Genomic DNA, 13,516 nt, shown 5'->3' with positions numbered 1-13,516 from the left:
CCCCTCACCTCTTCTCAGTCATTTTCTGCACCCCTTTTTACCTACCAATGCCAGTGGAGACTCAACTTGGACTTAAACAGCATCGGAAGTGTAAGTATTTATGTTAGCGATTCAGAGAACTATGGATTTGACACTAATATAGGTCGCTTTCGATTACTTTTAATTACTGTAATCTTATTCTGATCCCATCCTGGCGGTGCTAAGGGTGTCTTACTTACACTGCAAACTGAACTTACAGTTAACTCCGTCGGGAGTCAGTATCCATATCAGTGACCTCGAAAACTATAGATTTTACGTAAGTATCTCTCGTTTTCGATTATTTTTATGTCATTGCTTTCTACTTCTACTCCTAGTAAAGCTAGAGATGTTTTACTAAACAGTTATCTTTTCCAGATTGTGAATCATATGTGTACGAAGTTTGGTTGAGAAAACTACATTCGTTTTAGTTATGATAAACACACACACACACACACACACACACACACACACACACACATACACACACACACACACACACACCTATTTACCGGGTGATTCACGAAATCCATAACAGGCCTTTAACTAATCTCCTAGTGCGCAGAAATCTTTGAAAAAAAATTACCATAGTGGATGTGCCAAATCACGTGGTGATGCTTCTGAAATCAGGGGCATCTCAGGAATATTTCTACGGGGAAAAACATCAAAATTTTAAATGGAAACATGGATTTGTTTTGCCCCCATTGAAACAATCGCTAAATTTTCAACAACTTTGATAGGAGACATTTTGCTTTATCTCTTACTATTACTTTATCTATTACATTTTTACAGCTCTTGTAAGTATTTTGTGCAATTACTAATTGATAGTATTTTGTGCAATTACTAATTATTTTTTCTTGGAAACTTTTACTGCAGGACTTATATATATTGGAATTAACTGCCTTAACAGAATTATATATAGGCTAATGGAAAGTGCGGTAAAATAAAACAAGCATCACAATGAAACAATCTGATTTGCTCAGTACCTACAGGAAGAAACATTTCTAACTCAGATGGTAGAAACACTGTATTTATAGTGACATCGCATTCTCCTTTGCAAATGGGTATTAACTATCGTTTCTGTGTCCAATATGTTTTCTGTTATTTTTTGATCAAAACTAAAATTTTGAACAGGTTTATAATTCAAATGTTGATCCTCTTAAAGTATTTATATTTTAGAAAATTAGATATAAATTAACTTATAACACTCTATTCGAAAATCATTTACGTATAAGTTTCGTATTACTAAATTACTTAATTAAGAAGATTGTTAATTTAGATTATTCGTGTTATCCCAAGTAGCTAGAGTGGGAGCAGATTGAAAAACTGGATTGGGATGCAATGAAACATATTATGCGTTTCAATTGTTGCATTCTCTCCTTTTATTAAAAGTAGCTTAGCTACATCAAGAGAAATAAACAACGTGACTATGGGGTCGCACCAAAAAGTAAACAGTTGTTATTCTTTTGCCATTGGTTTTCACATGCTAATTTCTCTGATCCCCTTGACGCATTTCATTTGGCCAAACGATTTTTTTATGTTAATCTAAGTATACAGTGATATTTCTCTCTCTTTAAAACAATGTCAAATTAGCAGTTTTAACAAGAACATTAGTATTCATGGGCGCCCGCAAGAGAGCGCAAGGGAAAGCATTTGCCTCCCTGTGAGTTTTGGAACCTAAATGCGATTTTTGACATGTCTGACAAACAATATCTGCCAATGAAGAACGGTATTAATATCGAGTTAGGTTTCTTGAACACATTTAAGGACTTTTTTTTAATATACCAAAATTAGCTAATCGACTTCTTTGCGTTTGGTATATAATGTTGTACGCAGGGTGTCAACCGGCAGTAGCTAATGTTATTTTCTTTAAACTTTGTTTCACTTATTGTCACTGTACTGTACAAACAGATAAAATGTCTGGATTTTAATGTTGAGTTTGTCTAGTTATGCTCTAAAGGTATATGGAAGAATATATGAAGATATTGTAAGATGGAGACATTCTCAAGTGTGCTTGCACTCTTATCTTATTGTGTAAAATATATTTCCTTTCTGATTTTCTGACTTTACTGTTCTTTGGAGACCACTCAAGTTCACTTAATAGTCACCTATGAGATCCCATACAACACACTACTAATAGAGCTCAAACTAGTAGAGTTTATTATATAGATTAATACTATGTTTGCAGTAAAGATTACAGAAATTGTTTCGGTTTAATTCCGTACAAGGTATCCACTAAATACAATGTATAACCCTTGCAAATATGAGTACTGTGAAACATGGCAAAAACTTTTGCCCTGCCCTGAAATTTTTTCTGCGGGCGCCCATGTTACTATTATCATTTTACTCCATCAATTCTTTCATTGTGCCCCGCTATTGGAATATTATGAGCCAATCACAACTTTTTTGAAAATCATTTATTCTAATTTTGTATCGAGTTATATCAACGAATGTGAGTGGCATATATATCAGAGTAAAGCTGGTTCTTTCAAGACGTGTTTTCCGAATGAATCTTTTGTAAGAAATAAAAGTATCATTGTCCAATACAACTTCTTTTGTTTCATTGTGCTCCACTATTTTATACGTATATAAATTGCAAGTGGACGATTTATTGATCGAGGTTTGAGTTATACGAGTATACAGGGTGTTTCAATACAACACCGACAACATTTGGGAGGTGATTCCTGATACTAAGAAAAGACAAAAATATAGACCAACCTAGGTGCACAAATGCTTCCTTTCGGAGTTATAGGCTCCTGAAAACATGAAAAATATCTTTAATGGTCCATAGCTTCAAAAGTATGGGACCTACCGTAGCCGGGTCAAGACTTCACTTAGGAACTAATATGCGCGTTATCCAAAAATACATGTTTCAGAATCCTAAGACAATCACACAACAATTTTTATAGAAGCAATTTTGCTACGGCCATATAATTTGAAGTGCTCACCAACTACCTCTTTAAAAATTGTTGTAGAAGTACCACAGGATTCTGAAACGGATTTTTGGATAGGGCACAAACTAGTTCGTAAGTGAAGTCTTGACTCGACTATACTAGGTCCCATAGTATTAGAGTTATGGACCTTTAAAATTCATTTGTTTTTTCTTGTTTTCGGCAGCCTATAACTCCGAAAGGAAGCATTTGTACGCCCAGGTTGGCCTATACTTTTCGTTTTATCTTGGTGCGAGGAATCACCTCCCAAAGGTTGTCGGTGTTGTTTTGAAACATTCTGTATATCCTTCGAGGTTTGAGTATATATCTTATTGCGTAATTATTTTGATTTGCTGATAGCATCAGACTGATTTTGAAATAATAACCCAGAAAAAGGATTAAGCGAATGTTTAGAAACAATTTTTGAAGGACATTACAGGATACAATACATAGAATGCATATCATTATTGGTAATTAACTATGAATAAATTCAAACATACCTGATAAATAGAAGGGAACGTTTCCATTGGTCTCGAACCAAGAAGCAATCAATGCACAAATTACAACAACTAAAGCATTCCGACCAATAGAAATAAACCACATGGTCTTCTTAAGATAATGTTGTATTTTGTCATCTTTTACTCCACATTTTACCCACAAATCATGGATGTCTTTTAATTTCTGAAATATTATTTAAAAAGAAATTGACGTATTTTTATACCTAATGTCATAATAGGTGTCTTACTAACCTCATTCTATAAATGTTAGAAAATACATGCGAATTTGTATTAACCGATTGTTATTCTATACACAGGACACCTGGAACTATCCGACAAACTTAATACGTGTACCGGACCTCAAGAAAAAGAAAATTTTAAGTGAATTTGATCAAAAACACCTTACTATGGAGATGGAGGCAATTTAAATTAATTAGTGAAATTGGTCGTAGGGTGACTACACTGAATAATAAATCGACGAGCTTCGCATACGTGTTTGAAAATGTCAATACATGCCAAAACGTTATCTGTGACTTTGATTGGAAAAACCTAATTACGAAGATGGTTGTTTTATTCCGTGTAGGCATCTTACAAGCAATTCCACTAATTACCTAAAATTGGTCCCATGTCCGTGATTAGGTGTTTCGAACCAAAGTCAAAGATATGTATTTTTTTCTTGTATTGGAGTTCTGAACATGCATGTGAGTTTTGTCGAACATCCTGTATTATTCCCAGGAATCCTGTGTTACTTCTGGAACACCCTGTATTTAGCATAAGTTGTTTACATTTATTTAAGATTGTTTTACTTATAAATTGTGCAAAACTGTTTGGAAAGTATATTCTAGCAGCACAGTTGATAGGACCAATGTAGGTTAATGATCAGCAGGGTTGAGTTTTGATGATTTCAGAAATGTGTTGGCCCCAACGTTGTATATTGGCCAACCAACAATTTGCGTCCTTTTTTCTAACAATATCGACTTCTTCCCACTCGCAATTGCAATTTTATTCCTTTTGCTCAGGAATCCATTAGCAATTAAGTTGGTTGTTGGCAAATCCTCAGAAAAATGACCAATTACAACGTAATAATAATAATAATAATAATAATAATAATAATAATTTATTTGTACTTAACACCCGAAGGCAATTACAAAGCACAAATTGTTACTTTTATAATGGTGCAGAATGTGCTACATGTAAAGTAATTCTAACAACTAACCATTACTCTTGTTTTGTTCACGTACAGTCAATAAGTACCAGATATAATAACAATCTTTACACTTTATTAAGTAACATTTGGAGGCATTTTTGTTTAAATATTGAGCATCTTAATTGAAATATGTCCAGACCCATAGAATGTATTTTATTGCCTCTATCACATATTCTATACAACGGAGAGTTTTTTGCTAAATTTGTTTTGTTGTCAGGCATATAAAACATTTGTCTGAATCTCAGGTTTTGACGTGGGCAATAGAATGGTAATTTACCTAAGAAAGACATATTATCCTCTTGGTTATCAATAAGTTTTTTCAAGTACAATACACATTGAATAAACCTTCTATCCTCCAGTGACAAAAGCTGAAACCTCCTTAGAAGTATATTGTAAGATACATAACGAGTTGGTATATTATCTATTTTATAACTAATATATTTTAACATTTTCTTTTGTACCTTTTCTATTTGTTGCTTTGGTTTTTGGTAGTATGGTTCCCAAATTATAGAAGCGTACTCTAATTTTGTTCTTACAAAAGAGTTATATAAAGTTAATATTGTTTTTATGTTTTTAAAATGACAGCACGATCGTTTAATAAATCCAAGCATTTTAAACGCCTCATTTGTTTTGATATTCATATGATATGTAAACTTTAGATTTGCATCAAACCATACTCCCAGATCCCTGACAACTTCTTTCCTCTCCAATACTTGATTCCCTATAATATATTTAAAAATAACAGGTTTCTTTGTGATTGAAAATGTTACAACATTGCATTTTGAAATATTGAGTTCAAATTTGTTTCTTTGACACCATTCACTCAACCTCACCAGATCTCTCTGTAATTTTTCACAATCATCTCTTGTAGAAATTTGTTTGTATAATTTAGTATCATCAGCAAACATTAGACACGAAGAATATTGGAACTCTTCAGGTAAATCGTTTATCATAATTAAAAACAGCAAAGGCCCTAAATTGGATCCTTGTGGTACTCCAGAATATACAGAATATTGTTTAGATTTACAATTATTATATGTTACATATTGGATTCTGTTGCTTAAATATGACTTAAATAGTCGGATTAATTCATTTGAAATACCAAATCCTTTAATCTTTTTAAGAAGTATTTCGTGATTAATCAAATCAAAGGCTCGCTTAAAATCTGTATACACTACATCAATTTGAGACCTTACGGTAAGAGCTTCACTAATTGCTTGACTTATATTCAACAAATTTGTTACTGTTGATCTATTATGTCTAAAACCGTATTGGGAATCAGAGAGATATCGTGAGATGTGATTAAACAGGTGTTTACAGATTACTGATTCGAATATTTTAGCTGGAGAAGAAATCAAACTTATCGGTCTATGGTCTTGTATTAATTTTACAGGATTAATTTTTGGAACTGGACATATTGCTGATATTTTAAATTTTGCAGGAAAATAACACTGAGTGACAGACAGATTAAATATGTAGGTCAGTGGCTTAACAATAAATTCCTTACAACCTTTAAAAATGTAAGATGGTATACCATCATTACTAATTGACCTTTTACCTTTCATTTTGTCAATAGCTTCGATTACTTCTGTTTCAGTGATCCCATCCAGTGACATTGTATCTACAATCGAAGAAACATCATTCAGAAAAATATCTGATAGTTTAATATTAGGTATTTCAGAACTATATACTGATTGAAAATGCTTAGCAAAAGCTTCGCATTTCAATTTATTATCAACAATTTTTTCTTTGTTATATTCAAGTACAAATTGATTTATGTTTGAAGATTTTTTCTTATTAATATAGTTCCAAAATTTCCTAGGTTCTTTTACAATTTGCTCTTCTATTGCGTTGTTATAATCACGAAAACCTATTTCAATACTATTTTTTACTTGTGTCCTCAGTGCAACAAATTGCATGTAATCTGAGTAAAGTCTTGATTTTTTAAATTTCTTTCTATAACGTTCTTTTTTCCTTAACATTTTTATTATTTCAGGAGTAAACCAGGTTGGATATGAACGTTTCCTCTTGATATGTTTAGGTGTACATTCATTTAAAACTCCATATAATTCAGAATAGAAAAACTCGACACAATTATCAATATCCTTAATCTCATATAAGGAATCCCATTTCTTACATCTCAATAACTGATAAAGTTTCAAGAAATCACACTTACAAAAGTTGTAGACTACGTCTTCCATTTCAATTCGTGTCTTACAGTTTTTATAAAACGGAATACTAATATTCAAACATGGGTGATGACGATCTGGTTGAACAAAATGAACATCAGATTCAAGAACTTCAACGTGTAATACATTAGTAAATACAACATCTAAAATTCTATTGTTTAGATTTCTTACTTTATTGATTTGTGAGAAATTTAAAAAATTTACTTTATGTAAGACATTGTTCTCCAAATTAGGCAAATTTAAAAAATAGTTACCATCCAAATAATCTGTTAAAAGCGCCAAATTCAAATCCCCTATAATAAAAACATTTTGAGATATTGTTAGTTCATCAAATCTTTCAATATTTCGAAAAAAATTTAAATATAATTCTTCTGAACTATGTGGCGGGAAATAAACTACACAAATATATATACATGTTAAATCTGATAACTGAATTTTAACCCACAAATCCTCATTATCTGGCAATTCAAATCTTGTTATTCTTTCAGAGATATAATTATTGTGAACAGCTAAGAGAACACCACCTCCATCTTTCATATTACTACACTCTAGGTTACGATCTTTTCTGTAGACCAAATATTTATCGTCAAACAACTCATTATTAAATATTTCATGTCTTAGCCATGATTCAGTAATGGCAACACAATCAAAATTAAACATGGTAGAGCTTAGATAAAATTCGTTAATTTTAGTTTTTAACCCATTCACATTCTGGTAATATATATCAAACGTACTTTTAACTACTGCCATCTTAAATTATAGCCTACATATTTCAAGATTACACTGGAATAGAATTTGGAAATCCTGGTACATCTTCTTCAGTTTTAATAATCATAACCTGGCTATTTTCGTTTTTCCTAATTAAAATTTGTCCATTGCCATTTACCCAACAGTATTTATGCTGTGTATTTCTTGCAGCTGTTCTAGCTTTCCAAAATAATTGCTTATTTTTAGGAGTTAAATTTACATTCACAAATATTTTACTATCATTACTTCCAGATACTAAATTATTACTAACTAAACCCGTATTTCTTTTAGTCAACCACATATCTCTCACTGTACGCGTTGTAAATTGTACAATTATTGCCTTTGGTTTATTTTTACCGTTTGATAGTCGGTGAACAACATCAATATCTTCCTCCCCACATTTTATTCTTAATTTTTGCGCCATGTCGATTACAACTTCCTTTAAATTTTCACCAGTACGCTCCTGTATACCATGTATTTCAATATTTTTATTACGTCCATACTGATTAAGATCATTTATTTCTACATCCTGTAATTTTAATTGCTTTTTCAATTCTATGTTTTCTGCTTTTAGCTTGGCTATATCCTTATCCCGTTGAATATTACCCTTAATCTCTAGTTCAAGTTTCTTCAACAATTCATCGTGTTGATTAGACATAAATTGAACACTAGCTGTTAATTGAGCTATTTGAGCACAGAGTTCCTCAAGCTTCATTCCTATATCAGAAGGATTCAAAGATTTGTCATCCAATTTTGAGGATGTACTTTTGTTAATTAGCATTGACTCAGTTGCGCTCGGTGGTACAGTTTTTGTAATTACTACCTCCCTCGGATTAGAACCACTACAATCTCTATATACCCATTCCTTTATAATACCCGTCTGCTTCATGTCCGTATATTTCTCCACAGATATTTTGTAACACACTATATGAAATAATTTATTACAATTCTTTTTTGAACACTGTAGTGCGTCATCATAGCGACTAACTTTTGAATTACAAATTGTACAAGAAGACATTGTGATCGCACTACTGTATTAATATATTTATATCGGGATTCAAAATGGCGTCAAAGTTTACGTTCCTGCTTATGTTCCTGCTTCGGTATCCGTTCAGTATGGTTCCTGCTTATCAAAGAATTTGGCACTAGTACTCTAATTCTCGATAACCAAATTGAACCACATATAACAGTATATTTATACAGCACACTATGTTAATTATACTTATATCGGGATCCAAAATGGCGGCAAGTTTTAATAGTGGTTGCTGCTAGTCATCGCTTTAGAAATTGGCACACTAATTTTCCATAACACAGGGATTCGGAGAAGCAAAAACACATAAGTAATATGTTGTATGCTATATACAGTACTAATACTGAGATTGAATCACAGAAATAGTATTTAGTAAAGGAAAATAAACTTCAGTAATGTACTAGATTAAACTTCTAGCATATAAGTCTAACTATTCAACTTACTTGTTGAAGATAATATCACAATTGCAATAACAGACACAGCTCTGCTCAGTTGTTTGTTTACATTTGTAACTAAACGCCTAAACTGGATAATTATTCACTTCTATCACCTACAGATGGCATTATCACAATCTCTGGCTATTTATAGGGTCAACTTTGGCAATTAAGTTGGTTGTTGGTAAATAATCCTCAGAAAAAATGGCTAATTCCAACATAGGGCCAACGTTGGCACTCGAGTTGATTGTTGGCAAATCCTCAGAAAAATGGCCAAAACGTAGGGCCAACGCTGGCGAACTGGCTGTCCTTCCGTTTCCCATTGTCGGGGTTGTCAGAGTATGTAGTGACCTATCTATAAGTATTTTTAATCACTATACACTAGTATGTAAATAAAGTGAGAACAAAATATTGAGAGCAACTACTATGTAGATTTTATAGATTTTTACATAGATAAAAAAAGAAAGAGATCATGGGACACTCTTTATACTTCTTGTTTGTTAGTCTTTAAGATATCTACCTTTGTAGAGTTAAAAAAATGACTATTCATATCTATTTACGAAAGCTATGCATTTTTTAGCCGTAGATAAAACTAAATCGAATATATGCGAATCTTTCGTGACTAATTAAGACTGACGCAAGGTGTATGTGCATGACTGTTGAGAGTATGTTTGTCACCATTAGGAGTATATGTGTCATTGATAAAAGAAGCTAAATAACAATAGCAACAATCTGTTGGTTAACAGTTATTTTTTTTACATATACAGTACACAGCAAAAATGATAATGTTAAAATAAATCATTTTAAACTCAACCCATTGGTCAAAGCATTACTACTACCTTAGCTTGTTATTTCAACACAAAGGGTCTGGTGTTGCGGTTAACACAAACCCAGTATTACCTGTTTGACACAGGTTATTGTCAAATTAGATGACCGCGTTATTTACTAACTATGTATAAAGACGCTTTCAAGGTTAGACAGCAAAAAGTAGTGTTAAAACAACTCAATTTTATCAGAGGTCAGTGGTCCCAGCATGACTACCACTTTAGCTTGTTATTTCAACACAAAGGGTCTGGTGTTGCGGTTAACCCAGACCCAGTATTACCGGTTTGACACAGTAGTATTAAATTAGATGACGGCGTTACTTGCTAATTATGTATAAAGAAGCTTTCAAAGTTAGACAGCAAAAAGTGATGGTGTTAAAACAATTCAATTTTAACAGAGGTAGTCCCAGGATGACTACCACTTTACCTTGTTATTTCAACACAAAGGGTTTGGCATCGCGGTTAACACAGGCCCAGTCTTACCGATTTGATACATACACGTTGTTGAAGGACGAGGGGAATAAACGTAGAAATACGAAAATAGAAAGACTGCTACGGTGATTTCTCTCTATACATACACCATGGGCTGTTAGTAACACCCTAGTTAGCATGTTAAACGCAGGCTTTTGAGATACTAATAATTATAACAGTATTAGTCAGTAGTCAGCGAAATCTTTCATTTGCAAAAAACAATGACTTAGCAAAGGTATCAGAGCTATCTGAAAATCCTGTGTACCAAATAAATATATCTACAGCGTGGTCCGGAAGTGGGCGTACCCCTAATTGGTCTTTTCTGACGGTTTTAGGTTTTACCCACATTTGCTTGGTAACATTGCTTGCTTGGCATTGTCTGGCAACACTGCTATCCATGTTAATTTGTTTTCTGATTGGTAATAGTTATTTGTAGTAAAGTTGGAGTATTCGACAATGTGTGATCAAAGTCCATATAGCACTGAACAAAGATTAGTTGTTGCGGCTTGGCTTCACGAAAGGCGTTATACAGATGACACCATGGAAAGTGTTAAATCGATATTTACAGACCGCTTGGGCATTGATCCACTAAGCAAAGCAACAATGTTGGGGTGGGAAAAACGTGCATTTGCTACGGGCAGTGTGAAAGATCTTTCCTGAGGTGGTCGACCGATGAAAAGGAGGAAAACGTGCCGTGAAGTGAAAGCATCAGTGCAGCAGTCGCCTTCAAAATCAACACGTAAAAGGTCTTCGGAGCTTGTTATTCCTCGGACCACCATGATGAGGCACATGAAAGAATATCTAAAATTAAAAGTTTGCCGTTCAATGCATGTGAATGAACTGAGTGACGCCGACATGGATGCGCGGAAAGAGGCATGCAATGCTCTCCTTAAGGCGTTCCCTTCCAAACGATCCCGTGGTGCAGTCCTTTTCACAGACGAGTGTGCTATCTACCGGAGTATTCATTCTTGGAACGTTGTAATGTGGTGTAAGGGAAACTCCCGCTTTTACGAAGAGATTGTGAGAAATCCACCACACGTGATGGTGTGGGCTGGAATGAGTGCAACACACATTTTTGGACCTTACTTCTTCGAAGACAATGTTAATGAACATTCTTGAGATGCTTGATGAATGGTTGGTGCCTCAACTGGAAGAAAATGGTATCAAAGACACTGTTGTGATACAGTAGGATGCGGCAGCAGCGCACTTCGCGATTCACGTGCGCAATTACCTGGATCAGACGTTTCCTGGCCGCTGAATTGGAAGAGGTTGTGCATCTTCACCTTTGCCTGGCCTCCAAGAAGTCTCGATCTGACGAGACCATACAATGCTCTCTGGGGTTTCATAAAGCAACAAATAAGAAACATTCGATATCACACAACGCAGGAATTACAAGCAGTTGTGGATCACGCCTTCACTCTCGTGACTCCGGAGTATCTCCGCAAAACACCTGCGAGAGCTTGGCGCAGAATTCAGCTGTTACGACATGGATGGTGGTCATACCGATGTTTATGACTCTTAAGACTTCAAGGTAACTGTGTACAGACATTCTACCATAGCTAACGCTATACTCTTGAAACTAAAGGGGGTACGCCCACTTCCGGACCATCCTGTATAATGTAATTTTAAAGAGATGCTTTTCCAACGGCATACAAATTGTTTTTCCTTGATCTTGTCGAGAACTGCGTTTGAGGGTCTACCCTGAAGTACCGTGTGACATTTGTTCAGCTTGATTAGATCGATTGGTATATATATCTCACACTTCTTGTTTACTCTTAATAATATTATAGATTTAACGTCTACATATGGTTGTGAGAATATAGTCATCAAGAAGGGGGTGAGTAGATAATAACACGAATTATCACTTTTATACACTTTATAACATATGCACACTCTTCAATATCAATGTCAACCAGAAGGATGACATCGTCCTCTCCTTAAGACGAGAACAGAAAGTATCCCTTTAAAGGTACAAAAATGTCCGTTTTTAAGGTTTCATATGTAAACGGTCTCTTCCAGGAATGAAAAAGTCTCGAAAATAAATCAAAAATCCTGAATTGGATTACCACTTCGTTAAAGATTCTTAAAATGCAGTAAAACAGAGTGATGAGTATTTTTAACTATTATACACTATGATAATTTATAAATTTTGAATAGGTAATAAAGGGAAAAAAACTAAGTTCTGTAATACTGCTCAAAATTAGCTTTGTTCCAACGAAATAACTCGCAACTGACTCGGTTCTAGAAAATGACATTTAGGTTCTTGCTTAAGCAGTAAACCAGCAGTAAAATTCCGTATTATTACAACCTCTATATGTATCACTAGTAGTAATGATTTAGTGTGTTGACCATCAAAAGACTTGCGACAGTTGATAAGATAGTTTATCAATTGTTTAATTAAGGATAAGGGCAGATAGTGAGTATCGAAGGAGGTGACGAAATTGGGTCAGGTTTTTTTTTCCTGGAGATAGATGATGAAATAGGTGGGAAGGTTGAATGACCACTACGAAGGTCACAGTGGATGCTCCCTGCCTTACGATAAAGAATCTATGATTGTGAAATAATAAAAGCTGGAAATGACCCCCAGGACCCATGGCCCCTATGCAGGACCCATACGAACAGTATGTGAGCATATTTTAATGTTTCGTATAGCAAGCTATACTCATACACTATGTGTGTGAGCAGATAAATGGAAATGGTCCCTGGTTCCCAGGAACACAGTGGATAGCCCCTGGAAATGACCCCTAGGACCCACGGCCCCTACGCTTCATTAGAAGCTACCTGTTAAAAAGATGTGAGCATATTTTAATCCCTCGTAATAATTACTCGAACAAGGTGGGAACAGATAAAAGGAAATGGTTCCCTTTCCTGCGTGCAGGGCCCCTGGAAATGACCCCCAGGACCCATGGCCCCTATGCAGGACCCATACGAACGGCATGTGAGCATATTTTAATGTTTCGTATAGCAAGCTATACTCATACACTATGTGTGTGAGCAGATAAAAGGAAATGGTTCATGGTTTCCAGGACCCCAATGGATGACCCCTGGAAATGACCCCCAGGACCCATGGCCCCTACGCTTCATTAGAAGCTACCTGATAAAAAGATGTGAGCATATTTTAATCCCTCGTAATAATTACTCGAACAAGGTGGGAGCAAATAAAAGGAAATGG

General features: G+C 34.6%; 1 protein-coding gene across 1 annotated transcript in view; it reads right to left on the bottom strand.

Annotated features, from left to right (window-relative positions):
- The window catches only part of LOC145665502 (sodium-independent sulfate anion transporter-like), a 113,516-nt gene that overhangs the window by 51,069 nt on the left and 48,931 nt on the right, over positions 1-13,516 (bottom strand). Inside the window, exon 5 of the mRNA XM_081732809.1 lies at positions 3,446-3,626. Within this exon, the coding sequence (XP_081588935.1) occupies positions 3,446-3,626 (181 nt within the window). The remainder of the gene's footprint in view (positions 1-3,445; positions 3,627-13,516) is intronic.

The sequence above is a fragment of the Thermobia domestica genome, chromosome 11 (genome assembly GCF_964235325.1).
Source record: "Thermobia domestica chromosome 11, izTheDome1.hap1.1, whole genome shotgun sequence".
NCBI classification, from domain to species: Eukaryota; Metazoa; Arthropoda; class Insecta; order Zygentoma; family Lepismatidae; genus Thermobia; species Thermobia domestica.
The sequence above is the reverse complement of the archived record's forward strand: the minus strand, read 5'-3'. Positions and strand labels throughout refer to the sequence as shown.